Source organism: Oryctolagus cuniculus, chromosome 1 (assembly GCF_051225735.1).
Source record: "Oryctolagus cuniculus isolate XC-2025 breed Fujian yellow rabbit chromosome 1, ASM5122573v1, whole genome shotgun sequence".
Taxonomy (NCBI): Eukaryota; Metazoa; Chordata; class Mammalia; order Lagomorpha; family Leporidae; genus Oryctolagus; species Oryctolagus cuniculus.
Genome location: NC_142867.1, coordinates 100,184,467 through 100,201,219, shown reverse-complemented (window position 1 = coordinate 100,201,219; position 16,753 = coordinate 100,184,467). Strand labels below are relative to the sequence as shown.

Sequence of the window (16,753 nt, the reverse complement as noted above, 5' to 3'; positions counted from 1 at the left end):
AAATCTTTAAAGAAAATTGCTAAGATATAATACCACTCAAATTAACTACAGATTTGATGCAATCCCCATCAAAATTTCAAGAGACTATTTGCAGAAATGGGAAAGTTGATCTTCAAATTCATATAAAATTGCAGGAGGCCCCAAATAGCTAAAACAATCTTGAAAAAGAAGGCCAAGGGGCTGGCGCTGTGGCTCACTTGGTTAATTCTCTGCCTGCAGCACCAGCATACCATATGGGCGCCAGATTCTGTCCTGGTTGCTCCTCTTCCAGGCCAGCTCTCTGCTGTGGCCCGGGAAGGCAGTGCAGGATGGCCCAAGTGCTTGAGCTCCTGCACCTGCATGGGAGACGAGGAAAAAGCACCTGGCTCCTGGCTTCGGATCAGCGCAGCACCAGCCGCGGCGGCCATTTGGGGAGTAAACCAACGGAAGGAAGACCTTTCTCCCTTTCTCTCTCTCTCTCACTGTCTAGAGCTCTACCAAATAAATTTAAAAAAAAAGAAAAGAAAAAGAAGGCCAAATTTGGAGGAATTTCCTGAATTCTAAAATTCCTATAAAGCTACAGAAATAAAAACAGTATGCTACTGACATAAGAATATAGACATATAGACCAATTAAATATAGCTCAGAGTCCAGAAGTAAACCCTTTCTGAGTGTGAAATTGATTTTTGAAAAGGGTGCCAAATCCATCCAGTGTAGAGAGAACATTCTATTCAACAAGTGGTGCTTGGAGGCAGGCACTGCGATAAGCTATGGGACACATGCACCCCAAACTGCCTCCTATAACAGAGTACAGTTTGGGTCCTGGTTACTCTGCTTCCATTTCATCTCCCTGGGAAACAGCAGATGATGGCTCAAATACTGGAGTATTTGCAATCCATGTAGGATACCTGGATGGAGCACCCAGCTTCAGCCTGACCCAAGCCCAAACCCAAGCCCAAGCCCAGTAGCTGCAACCACTTGGAGTGAACCAGTGAATACAAGATCTGTCTCTCCCTCTGCCACTCTTTCAAATAAATAAATATAAAACAAACAAATATGTAGTGTTTGGACAACTACATTGCCACATATGAAAAAATGAAACTGGACTGCTATACTTCACTCCATATAAAACAATTAACTAAAGCAGCAGGCATTGGGTACACAAGTTAAGATGCTAAATGGAATGCCTGTGTCCCTTCATTAATTAAGTGCCTCCGTTTCAGTCCCACCTCTGCTTCTGATTTCAGCTTCCTGCTAATGTACACATTTGGAGATACAAAGTAATGGCTTAAGAGTTTGAGTTCCTGCTACCTATGTGGGAGATACAGATGGAGTTCTGAGTTCTTGGCTTTGGCCTGGCCTGGCTCTGGAATCTACAGGTACTAGGGAATGAACCAGCGAATGAAAATCTCTCTATCTCTTTATCCCTTTCAAATAAATAAAGAAAAGGAAAAAAAAAAAAAAAAGAAACGAAAAAATACTAACTCAAAATGGATCAATGATTTAAATACCAAAGTTCCTCAAAAAAATTCATGGAAAATGACTGTCATGAAAAATCTATCCATGGACTTCAAAATGATTTTACAAGTTAAATAAAGTTAGCTTACTCATTCCATTTTTCCATGATTTTTTTGAAGTATCTTCATATGAGAGCTGAAACCTTAGAATAAAACCTAAGGTTAAATCTTTATGGCTTAATGCTATAACGAGTACTCAAACAGTATTTTTCACTTTGTGTTTCTATGTGGGTGCAAACTGTTGAAATCTTTACTTAATGTATACTAAACTGATCTTCTGTATATAAAGAAAATTGAAAATGAATCATGATATGAATGGAAGGGGAGAGAGAGTGGGAAAGGGGAGGGTTGCGGGTGGGAGGGAAGTCATGGAGGTGGGGAGCCAATGTAATCCATAAGCTGTACTTTGGAAATCTATACACATTAAATAAAAGTTAAAAAAAAAAACATCTTTCTGGCCAGGGGCTGCCAATGTGGCGCAATGGGTAAAGCCGCTGCCTGCAGTGCCAGCATTCCATATGGGCACCAGTTCAAGTCGTGGCTGCTCCACTTCCGATCCAGCTTTCTGCTGTGGCCTGGGAAAGCAGTACAAGATGGTCCAAGTCCTTGGACCCCTGCAACCACCTGGAAAGACCCATAAGAAGCTCCTGGCTTCGGACTGGTGCAGCCCCGGCTGTTGCATCCAGTTGGGGAGTGAACCAGAGGATGGGAGACTTCTCTCTCTCTCTTAACTATGACTTTCAAATAAATAAATAAATCTTAAAAAAAAAAAAAAAACTATGACCATGGATTTGACAATGGATTCTCACATATGACACAAAAGAATGAACAACAAAAGAAAAAAAAGATATTAACTGGACTTTATCAAAAGTAAAAATCTAGAGACATCACATGCCATTACAGGGAAGTGCAAAAAAGACAATTTACAGAATGGAAGAAAACACTTGCAAATCAATTATAATATCTGGAATATATAAGGAACTCCTCAGGCTCAACAAAAGACAACCAAGTTTTTTAAGTATATAATGAACTTGAATATTTGTCCAGAGATACACAAATGGTCAATAAGCACATGAAAAACTGTTTAACGTTACCAGCCACTAGAGAAATACACAATCATAACTGATGAGATACTGTTTCACATTAACCAGGATGACTAGATAAACAAAAACTAAGCTTAGGTGACAATGTGAAGATATTTAAAGCCTTGAGCATTTTAAGTGAAATGTAAAATTGTTCAGCTACTCTGGAAAAGTTTGGCAGTTCCTCAAACAGTTAAATATAAAATTACCATATGAACTCTCAATGCCACTATTGGGTATATATACAAAAGAACTGAAAAAAGAGATACCTATACACCAATAGGCATGGCATCACTATTTAAAATAACCAAAAGGTAGAAACAACTCAAGTGTTCACCCACTGATGAATGGAGAAACCAGATAATCAAAAATTTTTCCTCCATAAAAATAAATGAACTTTTTTTTTCATTTTCAATTATCTTTATATACGGAGGATCAATTTAGTATATACTAAGTAAAGATTTCAACAGTTTGCACCCACATAGAAACAAAGTATAAAGTACTGTTTGAGTACTAGGTATATCGTTAATTCACATAGTACAACACATTAAGGACAGAGATCCTACATGGGGAGCAAGTGTACAGTGACTCCTGTTGTTGATTTAACAATTGACACTCTTGTTTATGGCGTCAGTAATCACCTGAGGTTTTGTCATGAGTTGCCAAGGCTATGGAAGCCTCTTGAGTTCACAAACTCTGACCTTATTTAGACAAGGCCATAGTCAAAGCGGAAGTTCTCTCCTCCCTTCAGAGAAAGGTACCTCCTTCCTTGATGGCCCGTTCTTTCCGTTGGGATCTCACTCACAGAGATCTTTCAAATAAATGAACTTTTGACACATACCATGACATGCCAGACACAAAAGGACAAACATTACACTATACTAATCATATTAAATATATAGAATGCATAAATTCTAGACAGAAAGTAGATTAGAGGTTATCAAAGGCTAGAAGGAAATGGAATGCAGAGTTATTGCTTAATAAGTAGAGAGGTTCTAATTAGGTAAAAAAAATTGTAAATAGTGATAGTTGCACAACACTGTAGACATAATGCATGTCACTAAATTGGACATTTAATGGTAAAAATTACAAGTTTTATGTTAAATATTTTACAATAAAAAAATAGAAATCTCAACTCAATGGAAAATATCAGACATGCAAAACTGAACTTACAGCCACAATTCTACAATAACTTATTTAAGAATGTAACTAGAATATTTATTTTAAAATGTTGATAATCCTCAGTATTCAAGATGTCTAGAAATGGAGAAGCAGATGTACAATTTTCAAAAACAAATAGGCAGATATAGTATACATCTTAAAACACAAAATGCAGAAAACACTACGGCATCTATTTCTTAGAAGCTATAAAATAAATCTTCAAGAAAAAGACAAACTCTTTATAAGCTATTCCAAATGTATCTCTCACTTACCGTTTGTTAATATAGTGAATCAAAGTATAAATAACATCTCGAAGAACAAAGGCCCATGCTCCTCCCAAGCCACTTTTTATATCTTTCAGTAATAAACTAACAAAGAGATGATATATTTTAAGAATTCTGTGCCTTCTATAAACATTATTTGTCTCTGCTGCTTGCTCACATATAGCCAGAAGAATTTTCTGATAGGAATCCTAAAAAATATACATAAATTTAGTACAAACTTATCTAATCATATACTTAGCTATAATAAATATATATTTAAAATCACCAAATAGAACGTAGATTTGGGTTTCACATCAAATGAAAACTATCACATTAACAAAATTAGTTTCTTCACCTTAAAGCTATTACAAATTTACTTAGCTTTCAGAGACTAAACTTCAATTAAATAGTATATTGTTATTAAAAAACAGAAACATCCTCTGAACTAATACATGAATATAGTGTCACAGAACTCGTAAGTAACATACTTCAGTTAATACAGACAAGTGAAATACAAAAATAAAAACTCGTAAACTGGGGCACGTGTTTGGTACAGATATCATGTGGGATGCCCACATCCTGTATCCCACTGCTTAGGTTTGAGTCCTAGTTCTGTTTGCAATTCCAAACTCCTGCTAATGTGCACCCTGAGAGGCAGTAGATGATGGATCAAGTAATTGGGTCTTCACCTTGCGGCGCCGGCACACCGGGTTCTAGTCCCGGTTAGGGCGCCGGATTCTGTCCCGGTTGCCCCTCTTCCAGGCCAGCTCTCTGCTATGGCCAGGGAGTGCAGTGGAGGATGGCCCAGGTGCTTGGGCCCTGCACCCCATGGGAGACCAGGAAAAGCACCTGGATCCTGGCTCCTGCCATCGGATCAGCGCGGTGCGCCGGCTGCAGCGGCGGCTATTGGAGGGTGAACCAACGGCAAAAGGAAGACCTTTCTCTCTGTCTCTCTCTCTCACTGTCCACTCTGCCTGTCAAAAAAAAAAAAAAAAAAAAAAGTAATTGGGTCTTTGATACCCATATGGGAGATCCAGATTGATTTTTCAGCTGCCAGCTTCAACTGGCCCACTCCTACCTATTCTACACCCTTGGAGAGTAAAAAAATACCCCCGGGATGGGAGATCTCTGTCTGTCTCCAACTCTTCCGTTCAGATAAGCAAAATTAATTAATTAATTTTTAAAAATACTTGTAAATGAGTGTTTCTCAATTATTCAGATAAATTTACCATTTATTTTCTCTCTTTAAAATGTAATTACTCTAGATGAGAAAGAAGAAATTCATTAATTATAATATTAAAAATGTATACTTACAGGGCTTTTAGAGAGAATTTCTAAAATGCTCTTAAGTTTTGTTTTATGACAGTTGCTGATATAGGCAAATGTTGCTTTAATCACATGTGATGGAAAATGAGGTGGATTCGGAGCAGGATCCAAATCCCTAAAAGATTGGAACAAATGCAGTCATCATTTTCAGAAGAAAACTACCAGGAAAAAAAAAAACAGGTATGATAGACCAGTGAACTTCCAAAATGAAAATTTACATAACCTCTAAATTTTTAAAATTACTGTTTCTACTAAAAAAACTATACGTTTAGCAAATTAACAAATGAAATTACAGTCCATAGACATCAATCAAAATATCTAAGTGACTTAAACAACCTTAGATGATCTGCTTAAATAATCTTTTATAAAGTAATGACAGCTCCATAAATTAGCCTTACAGTATTACTTCAGTTCAGGTGTGAATTAAAGCTCCAGGAACAACATTTTAAGACACAGCAATCAAACACTATTTAGATAAAATGAAATTATATATTTCAAAGTATCCTGTTTGGTATTATTTTATATGCCTATCACCATGGCACATATAAAAAAAGGAATACATAGTATTTCTAAGTAGCTTAAATTCAAGTTGGGAAAATAACATTCACATTCATAAACTCATTCAAAGGTACTTTAAAGTGGAATTAAAAGGTAAGTTTATTTTGGTGCATAAAATTCATGCACAATTTTTTAATATGCTTTTCCATGGATTCTTTTAAGACACCTGCATAACCAAGGGTAGTAGACATTCAGATTGAACTGCATAGCTGAGAAGTATGATTCTGACAGCTGACAAGTATGACAAAGAAAATGTAATTTAGAAAGGTAATTTATACATAAAAAGAGAAAACAAGATTAACATGCAAGGAGGAAAAAAGTTTGGAGACAACAAACAAAAAAATGCTCAAATACTATAGAAAGATTGAAAAGACAAAGGTCATTGGATTTGTTAACAAAGCAGTCATCCAGAAAGAGCTATTTCTATTGGCAGTTAGGTAATTGATTCAATTCATAGGTAGTGATTTTTAAAGAAACAAACTTTTAAAACAAAATACATTTCTAAAAATTGAAATAGACAACTGAAGCTATTGATCAATCACTTTCCTAGGAATTCCTCAACTTGCAGCTATTCTCTAATATTAAAATGTGCATACCCTGAAAACTCAGAGAGGTCAGTGCTTTGGCTGGCATCAGAATTTGCTGGTTCATGTAATGTCATTAATAACTCTACCACAATCTCTGGTAAATTGCTAATAAACAGATGATCAATCTGAAAGGAAACAAAATTAAAATATATTTAATATTTTTACATCTGTAACCTTTAACACAGCTCAAAAGACTTATGTTGTTGCCGTATCTACAGAATTATTTAGTGACTATAAAAGAAAACACATAACCAAAAGACTAAGATCTGCAAGATACATAGCTAACTGCACCTTTTTCTTACATGCAGCCAACCTGCATACTATGAGGAAAGTAGAAACCATATTATATAATGGTCTCTTAATCCAATTCTCACATTTTATTTATTTTTAAAGATTTATTTATTTGAGGGATGGTTGTTATGGCATAGTGGGTAAAAAGCTATCACCTGCAAGGCTGGCATTTCCTATGTGTGCAGGTTTGTGTCTTGGCTGCTCCACTTCCAATCCAGCTCTCTAAAGGCCTGGGAAAAGCAGCAGCAGATGGCACAAGTGTTAGGGCCCTTACTACTCATGTGGATGAGCTGGATGAAGCTCCTGGCTTTGCCTGGCCCATCCCTGGCTGTTGTGGCCATCTGGGGAGTAAAGCAGCAGATGGAAGCTCTCTAACTGACATTCAAATAAATATTTTGAAAAATAATAATAAAAGATTTACTTCTTTGAAAGGCAGAGTGACAGGGGAAGGTGGCAGAGAGAAAGATCTTCTGGGTCTCACACAGATTAACCCACTCTACAAGAACAGCACCTGGTAGTCTTAATTTTAAAGAAACATTTTAACTGAAGCTTTGGTCCTAGCACTAAATGCTTCAACCTAGTAATTCCCCTGCCCACAAAGGCCCTAGTGACCTAAACCATTTCTCAGTTTACAATTTTCTCTTGATTTATTTGAGAACTCCATCATTTGTAGAATTTAAGAATTCTCAGGGCTGGTGCAGTGGCTTAAACCCATATGGGCACCAGTTGGAGTCCCAGCTGCTCCACTTCCAATCCAACTCCCTGCAAATGCGCCTGGGAAAGCAGTGAGGATGGCCCCAGTCCTTGGGCCCCTGCACCCACATGGCACACTGGGATGAAGCTCCTGGCTCTTGGCTTCAGATCAGCTCAGTTCTGGCTGCTGTGGCCATTTGAGGAGAGAACTAGAAGACGGAAGACCTCTCTCTGTCTTCATCTCTCTCAGTAAATCTTTCAAGAAATTAAAACAAAACAAAACACAAACCTTAAAAAATTCTCAGTGACGGGCAATACCGCTATTTGCTCACTGCATGGCTTCTACCCAACTTTCTACCCAACTTCTACTCTGGTGAGATCCCAAATTCTGAGGCTAACTGCTACTTACATCCCCTTTCATCTAGAGTCAACTAAAACCTTCCCTCAGGGAGCATAATTTCATCATTCTGCTTCCCACTACTGGCAATTTGTATCCTCACAAAGGGCATACATTCTCTAAAAAAATTAATTTGCTATGTTATATGTCAGTCAAATGTGAACTGTGAAGTTGACAGTTATTATTTCTCTAAATAATGAATTATAGTGTTCTAAAGTAAAAGTCTATTTATTAGATGTGCAAAGAGATTCAGAAACACTCTAACAGCAAAACATATTTTGGAGCAAGACAAGAAAGAAACCTAACAAACATTCTAACTTTTCCCTCAAGTTTTCATATCAGTTGTCCATGTTATCTCCAAAGTTTCAACTCTTCTAAAATCCAGCTTTTCCATACTATGTGGAATAAGTAAGGGAAAACTAGGGAAATCTGTTTAATATCAGAAGAATAATTTTAAGATTTATTTTTTATTTATTTTAAAGCCAGAGTTACAGAGACAGAAGGAGAGACAAAGACAGACGGAGAAAGATAGAAAGATCTTCCATCTACTGGTTTACTCTTCAAATGGCAACAACAGCAGGAGTTGGGCCAGGCTGAAGACAGGAGCTTCTTCTGAGGCTTCCACATGGATGCAGGGGTCCAAACACTTGGGCTATCCTCTGCTGCTTTCTCAGATGCATTGGCAGGGAACTGGATCAGAAATGGAGCAGCCGGGTCTCAAACTGGCGTCAGTGTTGGATGGCAGCATCACTGGCAGAGGCTTAACCTGCTATGCCACAATGGTGGCCTGTAGAGGAACAGTTATTGAGTTCTTCTGTGCATAAAATAGCTGACTTCAATAGTTTTATAGGATTCTCTAATAAGCTAGATCTGTAAGGTCTACCAACAGCATATAAAAATTGCTCAGATTTTAGGTACAGCCAAAAATCTTATGATTTGTAAATATTTTAGGCATTCAACAACTCAAAAATTTTAGATGATTCCAAAACTATTAATATTTATACTAACTTTCATAGACACACAAAAGGAATCCTATGAGTCTAAATCACAGAAAGCACATGTAGGGCCAGCGCTGCGGCTCACTAGGCTAATCCTCCACCTTGCGGCGCCGGCACACCGGGTTCTAGTCCCGGTCGGGGCGCCGGATTCTGTCCCGGTTGCCCCTCTTCCAGGCCAGCTCTCTGCTGTGGCCAGGGAGTGCAGTGGAGGATGGCCCAGGTGCTTGGGCCCTGCACCCCATGGGAGACCAGGAGGAGCACCTGGCTTCTGCCTTCGGATCAGTGCGGTGCGCCGGCCGCAGAGGCCATTGGAGGGTGACCCAACGGCAAAAGGAAGACCTTTCTCTCTGTCTCTCTCTCAGTGTCCACTCTGCCTGTCAAAAAAAAAAAAAAAAAAAAAAAAAAAGCACATGTAGAAAAAGTTATATCTACAACTTAACGCTAAGTGAAAATGAGCAAGAACTTCTGTCTTTAACCAGTAAGCTAAGAAATAATTATTTAGGTTTTGCCTTGAGACCAGTGTTTCAATCAGGATCAAATGTGATCAGTTTTCCCTCCTAAACCCATTCTGACTCTTGGTTAGTTGTCTTTTACTCATATTCAAAAAGAAATAAATTTGGAGTAAAAAAAGGTTTTTTTACTTAGGATATTTTACATATGCATTTTTTAAAAGGTTTATTTGAAAGACAGGCCACACACACAGACACAGACACAGACACAGACACAGACACAGACACACAAGCCTTCTGTCTGTTGGTTCATTCCACAGATGACTCCAACAGCTGGGGATGAGGCCAGCCCAGGCCAAAATCAGGACCCAAGAATATTGTCTTGGTCTCCCACATGGGTGATAGGGGCCCAAGTACTTAAGCCATCAATTGGTGCCTTCCTGTGCACTTTAATAGGAAGCTGGGTTAACAGCAAAGTAGCCAGGATTTGAACTGGCATTCTAATATGGGATACAGGTATTCCAGGGAGCAGCTTAATCCACTGTGCCACAAATGAATTCTTCTGCACATAAAATGAGAGGATTCTGTAATAGGCCAGATCTGTAGTACAGAGCAATAGCCCAAATATATGTATTTTAACCCAAGTTGCTTCAAATAATTTGACCATAAAACAAAGCTAGCTTTGTGAGTTCCTTCTTTATTAGACTCCTTCTTTTAACAAATCTTTAGTGATGTTGCTTGAGATGCCCACATTCTGTATCAGAGTTACCTGGGTTAAAGTCCTGGCTCCACTCCCAATTCCAGCTTCTTGTTAATGTACAGCACCCTGGTGGGCAGCGGATGATATAGTTGGGTCCTTGCCACCCACGTGAGAAACCTGGAATAAGTTCTAGGTTCTAGGCTTCAGCCTAGCAGTCCTACCTACTAGGGGGTATTTAGGGAGTGAACCAGTAAATGGAAGATCTGACTTTCTCTCCAACAAACAAATAAAAAAACTTAAATACTTAATGAACACCCAATATATAATAGGTGGGTGGAATACATCAGCCCCTGGATCTCCCTACCACTAAACGACATAAGTCCTACCTTCATAGTACTTATATTATAGAAGAGAAGAATAATATTAAAAATGAATAGAATTTAAAAGTGGATTATGCGGCCAGCATTGTGGTACAATGGATTAAGGCATCACCTGCAATGTCAGCATCCCCTATCAGCATACCAATTCAAGTCCTGGCTGCTCTGTTTACAATCTGGCTCCCTGCAAATGATGCCTGAGAAAGCATAAAATGATACAAGTACTTGGGCTCTTGACACCCATGTGGGACTCGATGGAAATGCCCAAGTCCTGGCTGTTGTGATATTTGGGGATTGAAACAGTAGATGGAAGATCTGTTTCTCTGCCTTTCAAAATAAATCTTATGTTAGAAGGTATAAAGTGTCATTAGAAAAAAAAAAGCATGCAAGGCCTGGAAATTTGGTATGGTGCTTTTCCTGGAAAAGCAGAAAACTTTTGAAGAGGGAGTGAAGAAGGTTTTCTATATACACTATTCAGTGTTACTTGAACTTAACATCCAGTTTGCAGTCATGTATTATTAGTAATTAAAATAAATATGAAAAGGCAGAGATAAAATTATTTCAAAAAAATTTTTTACTGTTTCTTTTTGAGTATTTTTGAGAAAATATTTCCACTGACATAAGTGCCAATCAAAGGTAGAGAACACCACTCAACAACAAAAAAATCATGGATTGCTACGTTATTAACTACCACAAACTAAATGTAATTTCAAAAATGATTACTAAATAGGCTTAAAATTTAAAGTTTACAAATCAAACCAATTAGGGGATAAAAAGTAAGTAACATTCATCCTTACCTGTTTTCCTAATAAGTTCTCACTTTTAAGCATATCATAAACTGTGGAAGCAATCTCTCTTTGCTGTGCCATCCCACTGTCTTTTGCATCCTCGTAGGCAAAATAAGGAAGAATATTTACAAGAATCTTTGGAAAGCAGTCTACTAGAAGACTTTTCCAATCTTCTTGAATCTGATTAGCAATGGCTTTCACCTCATCGAAATGACTTCTAATCACCAGATGTGGAATCAATATTTTATAACAAGATCTAAAAATGAAAATTTTAAAATTTGGCAAGTAAAGTTTTTCAATGTAAAATTTTAAAATACAGTTCTTAGATTAATAAAATGTTTTCATATAGCCAACACTGGAGCATCACTATATCAAGATTAGTAAATATTCTTATTTTATGTTTATGGAGAAATAAAATTAAATTGGAAATAGTAATGTAACACATAGTTTATACTATACCATCTTTTTTTTTTTTATTAAAGATTTATTTATTTGAAAGACAGAGTTACAGAGAAAGGTAGGGTGAGACAGAGAGAAAGAGAGAGAGAGAGAGAGAGAGAAAATGAGAGAGTGAGAGTCAGAAAGGGAGAGAGAGAGACAGAGTTCTTCATTCTTCTGGTTCATTCCCCAAATGACCATAACAGCCAGAGCTGAGCTGATCCGAAGCCAGGAGCCAGGAGCTTCCTCCAGGTCTCCATGTGGGTTCAGGGACCCAAGGACTTGGGCCATCTTCTACTGCTTTCCCAGGACATAGCAGAGAGCTGGATCGGATGTGGAGCACCTGGGACTTGAACCGGCACCCATTTGGGATGTTGGCACTGCAGGCTGGAGCGTTAAGCCACTGCGCCACAGTGTCAGCCTCACTATACCATCTTAATTCTGTGATCAAAATGTGTGGTGAGGGGTCGGCCCTGTGGTGTAGTGTGAAAAGCCGCCACCTGCAGTGCTGAAATCCCATATGGGTGCCCGTTGGAGACCCAACTGCTACACTTCTGATCCAGCTCTCTGCTACAGCCTGGGAAAGCAGTGGAAGATGGCCCAAGTCCTTGGGTCCCTGTACCTTCATGAGAGACCCGGAAAAAGCTCCTGGCTCCAGATTAGCCCAGCTTTGGCCATTTCAGCCATTTTGGGAATGAACCAACAAATGGAGAACCCTCCCCCCCTGTAAATCTGTCAAATAAATAAATAAATCTTTTAAAAAAAGAAAAAAAGTGTGGTGAGAGGGGTTGGAAATTTGGCCTGATGGTTAAGCTGTTAGCTGGGATGCCTACATCTCGTATCAGAGAGCTTGAGTTCCAGACCTGGACCTGCTCCCAATTCTAGTTTCTGGCTAATTCACACCCTGGGAGGCAGCAGGTGATAGCTCAAGCATTTGTTTCTCTACCACGAATTGGAAGACCTGGATTGAGTTCCTGGCTCCCAGGTCTGGTCCTAGCCAGGAGTTACAGAGGGCATCTGAGCTGGATGAGAAGCAGAGCAGCCAGAACTCAAAACAGAGCTCATATAAGATGTTGGCTTCACTGGCAGCAGCTTAACCTGCAATTCCACGATGCTGGTCCCTAAACATTAGTGTTTAGTTGTTTCAAACCTCTCATTTAAAAAAAAAAATTCCTCTACATAGTTAGTAAAATGAATACTTTTCCTTTAAACTTCTAAATCTAACAGAAATGACTAAATATCCTTATAGTCCAGTAACACACACACACAAAAAGACAAATACTCAGCCACTAGTAGTTTATCTTTGATTTTTTTCAAAGAGGAAATTATCAAATATTAAAGCTAAAAGGAACACTAAAGATCTCATATAACTCCCTCACTTTATAGAGTAAAAGTACAAGATGCTGTGAGTGATTACATGTATTGCCCAAATCCCATGGCTGGTTATTGACACAGTTAAGATTAAATCTTAAAGCCAGGGGCCGGCACTGTGGTGCTGTGGGTTAACACCCTGGCCTGAAGTACTGGCATCCCATATGGGTACCAGTTCTAGTCCCGGCTGCTCCACTTCCAATCCAGCTTTCTGCTATGGCCTGGGAAAGCAGTACAAGATGGTCCAAGTCCTTGGGCCCCTGCACCCATGTGGGAGATCCAAAAGAAGCTCCTGGCTCCTGGCTTTGGATCGATGCAGCTCCGGCCATTGAGGCCAATTGGGGAGTGAACTACCAGATGGAAGACCTCTCTCTCTCTCTCTCTCTTTGCCTCTTCTCTCTCTGTGTAATTCTGACTTTCAAATAAAAATAAACAAATCTTTAAAAAAAAATGTTAAGGCCAATGACTACTTTCAATACATTCTCATTAAATCAAGCTGTCCTGCTCCTGACACCATGCAGCCTTTTACTTGTGTGTAGGAAGATGGTACAGGGGAGGTGAATTGCCAAACATTATAACCTAATTTTAAATTAAACATATTTTACATATGTCATTTATATACATACCTATAAAAATCCTCAACATTTTTGTAGTTTAATAAAATATAAGGAAAGGAAGATAATCTGTATTCAGTATTTTGACAATTAAGCCATTCTAAAACCAAATAATCTAAATGAGAAGCCATAAAGTCTTCTAAATTTCTATATCCAAAAGCTTCAGAAACTTTCTCCAAAACCTGCAAAAACCAAAAGTTGATACCTTTAAAAAATGAAGTCTTTATTAACAGCATTTAGTTTGAGTTTTTTTTTTTTCATTTTATTTTTAGCCATTTTATTCAAGAGGGATTTCAATGAAGAAAATTTTAAGATGACTCCTAATGAGGTAGGACATTGTATTAGAATTCTACAGTCAGTTTGAATTCTAGTTCTGCATTGTTTATTGGTATGTGACCTTAGACAAATTATTTTTTTACTTCATTTTTAAATTATAAAATAAGAGTGACATTTTGAAGAAAATTAAATGAGATTTTCTGTGTATAACATGCTTTGTAATGTGCCAAATATGGCAAGTAGTCAGTTAATTACTTTTACTATATAAAATTACTATATAAAATGCAGTATTTAGTTTGAGTTAAACATGCATTTAACTTTTCTATACCTTGATTTTCTTATCAATGAGATAGGAATAATAAAAAAAAGAAAAACTGTATTTAATATAATTGGCATAATAAATGGGACATAGCAAACCCTAAGCAAATGTTAAATGGAAAAAAAAACCCACTAAAATATGTTAGTTTCCAGCATTTGATTATATCTCAAAGGAAGGTTTAAGTTAAAATTATTCTCCTCAATGTTAAATATAAACATTATATAACACTTATAATAATTAGCTAGTATAATTGTATATTTCCAAAAAACACCCTATATTAATACCAAAAAATAAAATGTTAACTTATCTAAAACTGTTCGCCTATAAGTTGGCCACTGACCCACTATAAAGCTCCATGGAAACCATACTGTATCAGCCTACTAATTCACCACATAAAAATCAGCAACAGAAAAGCCTGGAACTTCCCAAACTTCCAATGCTGAGGTGGTAGAACAACATTCCTTAACATTGTAATAATCTATATGTAAAGCTTGAATCCCAATTGTCCTCCCCTAATACAATCATCACCACCCTAAGATTTGAATTCTAGCCCTGATAGATGCTAGTGTGCTGGAAGAGTCTACAGGGCAAAATCCCTGAAACTGCTCTTGTCTCTGTGTGTTTCCTCTCAATCAGTGCTATTCCAGAGATTGGTCTGTGTGACTAAAGGTCATTTATCTTTGTTAGTTTAATGAATGGAATGTCAGACGTAACACTATATACAAATAAACAGACTATTCAAAAAGTTACTATAATTGCTTTCCAAAATTTCCAACCTAAAAAATAGTTTCCAACTCTTAAATAGGTGTCAATTTGAAAACTAAGGTTTAATCCCTCTGTTAAAAAGTTAACCAAGGAGGATTATCATTATAATAATAATAAAGTCATTCACATTTACCTTTTTCACAAGGTGAGGTTCTAATCCATTCTCTTTTACAGATTTGCAAAGTGCAAACAAAGCCTGTTTTTCACAGACAGGGCTACAGTATAAAACCACAGCTATCATCATCAATAAAACAGATTTTCTATTATAAGTCTCATCCAAAATTTCAGGGTTCTCAGCACTGTGGGACTTCAAAGAATGAATAATTTTAAAAACAATGACATAATGCAGTATTTAAACATTACAAATGAGTTATTGAAACTAAAGTAACAGAACTAATGAAAACATCTAAGCAGATGTTTTCATTAGTTACCAGTTTTACATCCTACATCCTACAATGATCACACTAAAACTAGAGATTTTGAGAAAATAGAAGTTTTCAAGATTGAGAAAGACTGTTCTTCCTAAGATCCTATCGAAAGAATTGTCAAAGGAAAAACATGCCAGTGAGATATAAATTTCCTTGAAGAAAAAGAGGAAGACTGGATATAAAGTCATACTAAAAATGAACTATAATGAAGGAGATGGGAGAGGGAATGGGAAGTGGGATGGGAGCAAGGGGGAGTGGTATGGGGGAAAGAACCACGATATTCCTAAAGTTGTATCTCTGTAAAAACGCATTCATTAAATAAAAATTTAAAAATGAAAAAAAAAAAAAGTAGTAACAAAAAGATGGTGAGAGATTAAAAGGTCCTCTTCAACTTCCATCTGTAATTCCTGAAATGACTTTTTTAATTGCTATTTAACACATATCTCTTTATACTTTAAAAGGCAGTATCAGCACAGCAGACTCATAGAATGGCAGATGCCCTAAACAGCACTCTGGTCTCAGAGTCAGCCCTTAAGGCATTCAGATCCAGCTAAAAAGCCCATTAGAGTTTCTCAGGCATGGAAAGCCAAGGCAAAAACAAACAAACAAACAAACAAAACAAAAAAAAACCTACATGAAAGATCTCTATGCGTGAGATCCCAGCGGAAAGAATGGGACATCAAAGAAGGAGGTACCTTTCTCTGAAGGGAGGAGAGAACTTCCACTTTGACTATGGCCTTGCCTAAATAAGGTCAGAGTTTGTGAACTCCAGAGGCTTCCATAGCCTTGGCAACTCATGACAAAACCTCAGGTGATCACTGACATGATAAATAAGAGTGTCAATTGTTAGATCAACAACAGGAGTCACTGTATACTTGCTCCCCATGTAAGATCTCTGTCCTTAATGTGTTGTACTATGCGAATTAACATTAATTTCCACGACTCAAACAGTACTTTATACTTTGTTTCTGTGTGGGCCCAAACTGTTGAAATCTTAGTATATACCAAGTTGATCTTTTGTATATAAAGATAACTGAAAATGAATGTTGACAAAGAATGGGATGGGAGAGGGAGTGGGAGATGGGATGGCTGCAGATAGGAGGGAGGTTATGGGGGGAAAAGCCGCTATAGTCCAAAAGTTGTACTTTTGAAATTTAAATTTATTACATAAAAGTTAAAAAAAGTAGTATTAGATGTATAACCAAAAGGAAAAAAATCACATGATACACTTCCAGTTTAATAATCAATTCTAAAATTTCAATAGTCACATACATTATTTTTAAAAGCTGTATTTGAGGGGCTGGTGCTGTGGCACAGCAGGTTAAAGCCCTGGCCTGAAGCGCCAGCATCCCATATGGGCGCTGGTTCTAGTCCCA

The 16,753-nt window shown here is 37.5% G+C and overlaps 1 protein-coding gene across 23 annotated transcripts in view; it reads right to left on the bottom strand.

Moving 5' to 3' along the window:
* ATM (ATM serine/threonine kinase) overlaps positions 1 to 16,753 on the bottom strand; it is a 154,433-nt gene that overhangs the window by 77,769 nt on the left and 59,911 nt on the right. For 21 of the 23 annotated variants that reach the window (XR_016234450.1, XR_016234452.1, XM_089333535.1 and 18 more), the window contains 6 exons: positions 15,083 to 15,256; positions 13,602 to 13,771; positions 11,176 to 11,422; positions 6,483 to 6,598; positions 5,317 to 5,443; positions 4,012 to 4,211 (listed from right to left, as the gene is read on the bottom strand). Coding sequence is in view for 20 of the 23 variants with exons in the window: in XM_089333535.1 (XP_089189661.1) it covers positions 4,012 to 4,211; positions 5,317 to 5,443; positions 6,483 to 6,598; positions 11,176 to 11,422; positions 13,602 to 13,771; positions 15,083 to 15,256 (1,034 nt within the window). In the remaining 3 variants the exon portion in view is untranslated. Of the gene's footprint in view, positions 1 to 4,011; positions 4,212 to 4,691; positions 4,973 to 5,316; positions 5,444 to 6,482; positions 6,599 to 6,919; positions 7,136 to 11,175; positions 11,423 to 13,601; positions 13,772 to 15,082; positions 15,257 to 16,753 lie in introns of those variants that run through there. The other 2 variants (XM_089333573.1, XM_089333576.1) reach the window with 2 other exon arrangements.